General features: G+C 34.8%; 1 protein-coding gene across 1 annotated transcript; it reads left to right on the top strand.

Moving 5' to 3' along the window:
- The first annotated feature begins 459 nt into the window (after positions 1 to 459).
- On the top strand, positions 460 to 1362 carry LOC149157942 (uncharacterized). Its single transcript, XM_089433828.1, has one exon. The coding sequence runs from the start codon at positions 460 to 462 to the stop codon at positions 1360 to 1362; it is 903 nt and encodes a 300-aa protein (XP_089289954.1).
- The last annotated feature ends 3604 nt before the right edge of the window (positions 1363 to 4966 follow it).

Here is a 4966-nt window from a genome sequence, read left to right as displayed (position 1 = left end):
AAAAATATTATCTCAAATTAGAGCGATGGAAGATGGTGACATGAAGACCAGATTGACTGAAGCATTTATGGATCAACTCCGATCCAGCTCTTCTAGAAACTCAAGTAAGAAGCCATTGTTTATTGATGCTTCTTTTGAAAGAAACACTAGATCTTTTCAAAGGCATCAAGAGAAACCTGATAAGGTGCGTTCCCTCACCTTAGGGGAAGTGAGTAGAGAAATTTACAATATTAAATTAGAAATCTTTGCTCTAAAAACTCAACTTTTTGAGATTAAAAAGGAAAAAGAGTTACAGAAGAAGAAGAATCCCATTGGGATACTACAGAACATTCCAGAAACTCAAATGTTGAGATCATTGAAGGGAAAAGGGATCCAATATATGGATTCCAAGAAATGAGGCTGCTAGCTATCTCTTACTAGCAGCATCATGTAAAAATAAACATTTGTATTAAAGGAGAGATGTTTGAACTCACAACACTCCTTGATTCAGGAGCTGATGTGAATATTCTAAACAAAAAAGTCATTCCAGCAAAATACTGGATTTCTGTAGAAAGAAAGGTAGTAGGATTGGGCAAGAAAACGCTCAATTATGAAGTTCCAAAAGCTTCTATTTGTTTTGAGCACCATTGCATTAATCTGAAGTTTGCAGTTGCAGACATTCCAGTAGACTGCATCCTAGGAAATGTATTCCTAGTAGCTGTTGAACCCCATGGGTCAACAAGATTGAAAGGTAATAACGCTGGATATTTCGTATCTATTCTTAGTTTTGCAGGAACAAAAAAAAGGGTAGAGTTTCCATATATATCGAACCCCCGGGTTTCTACTATGGTGCACACAGTCCAAAATTTGGACAAAGCTGAAGCCAGATTGACAGATCTTAAAGATCTAAAAAGCACACTCAAGGTAGAAGACCAGTTGAAGAATCCTCAGGTCAGAAGAAAAATTGAGGATTTGAAGAAACAGATAGAAGATGAATGTTGTTCTGAAGAGCCAAATGCATTTTGGCATAGAAAGCAGCATACAGTGGAGCTTCCTTACAAAGAAGGCTACACAAGAAAGCCTTGCAAAAGCAGAGCCATCCCCATGAATCAAGAATACAGAAAGCTCTGTGAACAAGAAATCAAGCAGCTTTTACAAAGAAAGCTTATCAGAGAATCCAACAGTCCCTGGAACTGTTATGGGTTCTATGTCAATAAGAGAGCCGAACAAATTAGAGGAATACCTAGATTGGTAATAAACTTCAAACCTCTGAACTCTGTTCTTGCTAATGATACTTATCCCATTCCTCACAAAGGAGATTTAATAAGTAGGATTGCCGAAGCTAAGATTTTCTCTAAGTTTGATTTGAAAGCAGGTTTCTAGCAAGTTGCTATTGCAGAAAAAGACAAGTTCAAGACTGCTTTCAGTATTCCAGCAGAACATTATGAATGGAATGTCATGCCTTTTGGTTTGAAGAATGCACCATCAAAGTTCCAAAAGTTAATGGATAAGATATTAAAGCCATATTTTGATTGGCTCATAGTATATATTGATGATGTTTTGATCTTTTCAAAGAATATTCAAGATCATTTTAAACATGTTCAGATATTCAAACAATTGGTCAAACATAATGGTCTTGTTCTGAGAAAAAAGAAGATATAAGTCTTTCAGACTACTATCAAGTTTCTTGGCCATACCATTTCAAATGGCCAAATAGCTCTATAAAAACATGCACTGGAATTTGCTGACAAGTTCCCTGATATTATCATTGACAAGAATCAACTGCAAAGATTCTTAGGTTGCTTGAATTATGTTAGCAACTTTTATCAAGATTGTGCCAGTGACATGAGTATGTTGAATAAACGGCTCAAGAATAATCCTTCAGAATGGACAGAAGTTCATACCAAAGCTGTCCAAAATATCATAGAAAAGGTGAAAAATCGTCCCATATTATATGTTGTTGATGATAATGCATTTAAAATTGTTGAGATAGATGCAAGTAATATTGGATGGGGAGGAATTTTAAAGAAAAGGATTGGTGACATTGAACAAGTTGTTCAGTATGCATCTGGGACTTGGAACCGAACTGAGCAAAACTATTCCACAATAGAAAAAGAGGTTAAAGCTGCGTGGAATTGCATCAATAAATTTGATGTCTATCTGATAAACAAGTAGTTCTTGTTAAGAACTAATGCATCAGCACTTCATAAAGTTTTGACAAAAGACATCAAAAAGCCTGGAGAAGCAAAGTTTGCTAGATGGCAAGCACTCTTTGCCAATTTCGACTTCCAGGTCGAACATATAAAGGGAGAACAGAATAGTCTTCCAGATTTTCTCAACCGAGAGTACATCCAGCAGCAGAATCAGTAGGACCACATCATGGTTATAGTCACTGAATGGGACCAGGCCCAAAAACAAGAAGTTCCGTGAACTATTCCTGAAAACCAGGATTGGGAAGAATACAAGAGAAATTGGAAACCCACTTCACAACTAAGGAATACAAAAGTACTTGATGCTAATCTACAACCACATACAGATATACAACATCTCGTACCAGAAAGAAAAGTGTATCCAAAAGGCAGCAAATGGATACATGACAAAATATATGAACATGCAAAAAGAGAAGCCAGATATGCAGAAGTAGCTTTACAGTAAGATTTCCATGATATATCTGGCATCTGGTACCATGGAGGAGCCCGCAGTGGAATATATGAGAAATATTTCTGCATACATTGTACCAGAAATTTATCATGGACCTAGCGTACTCATAATGTAGCCACATGGCCAAAAGGAGATCCAAAGATTATTTTTCCTGACACTGTTTATGATTTTGCAGGGTACAAAAAGTTGTGGTGGGACTTCCTCAATCTAGACAACAAAGAAGAAACGCATTATACTAAACTCAAGTTTAGTACAATCACTTCTTTCCAAAGAAACCAACAAGCTGATTGGTTTAAATAGTGGTGGATTGACTATGGGGTTAACAGAAATGCCATGGATCCAATCTATCATGAAAATTTTTGCAGGCAACATTGTGACATATGTTTTGAGCATAATATCGAAGAATTCTTTCATACTCCATATAAAACTGTTAAAGAAATGTACGATGAATGGACACCATTCCGTGACATAAATAATTCCTTAAAATAATACATGAAAGGTCATTATGAATGGTTAATCCTAACAAAAATTAAACATCAAATAGTTCTGGGAAAACCCATGATTGTCAGGCGAATCTTTACTAAAGCCTGGGACGAATTGATGTATAAGAGGGACAAATTCCCAAACATCAAAGTATTTTGACGGTTCTCATGGGCTTATCTGTAAAAGCATCCATAGTGTAATTATGTTGTCGAGTCACAAGGACTTAATTGTGGCTAGCTTTTCCTGTGGGCTTTGCTGGATAAAAAGCATCCACTCTGTAAATAGTGTTTCTCGTGGGCTTTGTACAAAAGCATCCACTATGTATAGACATAATATTTTCCTGTAAAATTTAATTTTTCGGACTGGAATCTTTGTGCGGATGTCACCTCCGTGTTACCCCAAAGCAATGATTCCATCCACCTGTTCAATGCGCTACAGGAATGCTTGTCCCCTATCATTTCCTATATAATGAGGGTAAGGATCATTCATGAGGCATTCAGAGTTTGGAGTGTCTAGAGTCTTAGAGCGTCTTAGAGATCTGATTATTCTGTATATAAAAACTATTACACTTGTTGTTTTATCCACCAAAATTAACAAATCAATGTAATAAATTATAACCTTAAGTTTTGGATCATCTAGACAAAACTACCGAGAACCAAATTGAATTTTGTCGTATGATGTACAAATCGAATTACCGTATTCTTGTATTACCGAATTTTTTCCTCTGGTACAGACGTGTTTGGTAACTATGCTGGAAAGAATCTACGAGTGGGGGTGAAAATATAAGTTGCATGTCACGGGAATTCATCCTATATGCCACTGATTTATCCCGTGTTTTTTGAACCCTGATTTGATTCGCGAGTGGAACCATTGTTGGCTTTAGGGTTGACGGTGACCAAGGTTGCCATATGGCATTAACTCAATTTTATTGAAGCCTCATTTGATCCGCGAGCAAAACCAAGACTGAGTTAAGAATTGTTGTTGACCATTAATTATAAGTAAAAAATAGTCACTAATTAGTTTTGAAAATTATTGAAATTTTGACAAGATTTTGATAAAATTTAGTTAATTTTTTTGAAAATATAGATTATTTTTATAAATTTCAAGATTTTAAGTGTTTGGATTTTTTTTTTTTGATTGAATCTATTTCTACCATCAAAAAATGATTCAAATATTCTAAAAAAAATTTCAACACTCCAATATTCTAATTTTTATTTATTTTTACCCGATTTCAAATAAAAAACTACTATCTCAACTAATTTTAAAGTGAACAACACCTTAAAGATATGCTAATGTTGCCATATAGCATAGCATTAGTTATCAGATTTATTGAAGCTTGATTTGGCACGTGAGCGAAACCATGAATGGTTTTAGGATTGTAGGTGACCATTAATTACAAAATATGTGAAATGTTGCTATAGGACATTAACTCCCCATAGATGACATACAACAAATTTCCACTATAGCAATTTTGGAAAAGAAAAAATGCATTTTAAATCATTTTGTAAAATAAGGGTAAGTGAACCATGCATGGAATGCATAAGGATTTTATTGGGAAATAATTTATAGAGATGGAATAAATGTTACTCAAAATAACACGTAATTTTATTAATCAGAAAAAAGATAATTACATAATTGATTTTGCAAGAGTTTACACCCGAACATCCAAACTCTCTTGCAATGAGCTATTTATAAGCTCCATGTCCTAACCACCTCTAATTATGGATCACTTATTAAATAACAAGTGTCCATTTACATTAAATGCTATTCAAACCAACTAGCTAACAAATCTCCTAAAATAGAGCCTAAGATACGACACATTTGGAGAGTCATATCTAGTTAC

This window comes from Pinus tabuliformis, chromosome 5_2 (genome assembly GCF_031772625.1).
Source record: "Pinus tabuliformis cultivar Carrire ecotype Pingquan chromosome 5_2, CPIR1, whole genome shotgun sequence".
Classification (NCBI taxonomy): domain Eukaryota; kingdom Viridiplantae; phylum Streptophyta; class Pinopsida; order Pinales; family Pinaceae; genus Pinus; species Pinus tabuliformis.
Note: the sequence above shows the minus strand (reverse complement) of the source record. Positions and strands in the feature narration are given on the sequence as shown.

Coding starts and splice junctions, on each gene's coding strand:
- LOC149157942 (XM_089433828.1), top strand. CDS start 460: ATGTTTGAACTCACAACACTCCTTGATTCAGGAGCTGATGTGAATATT.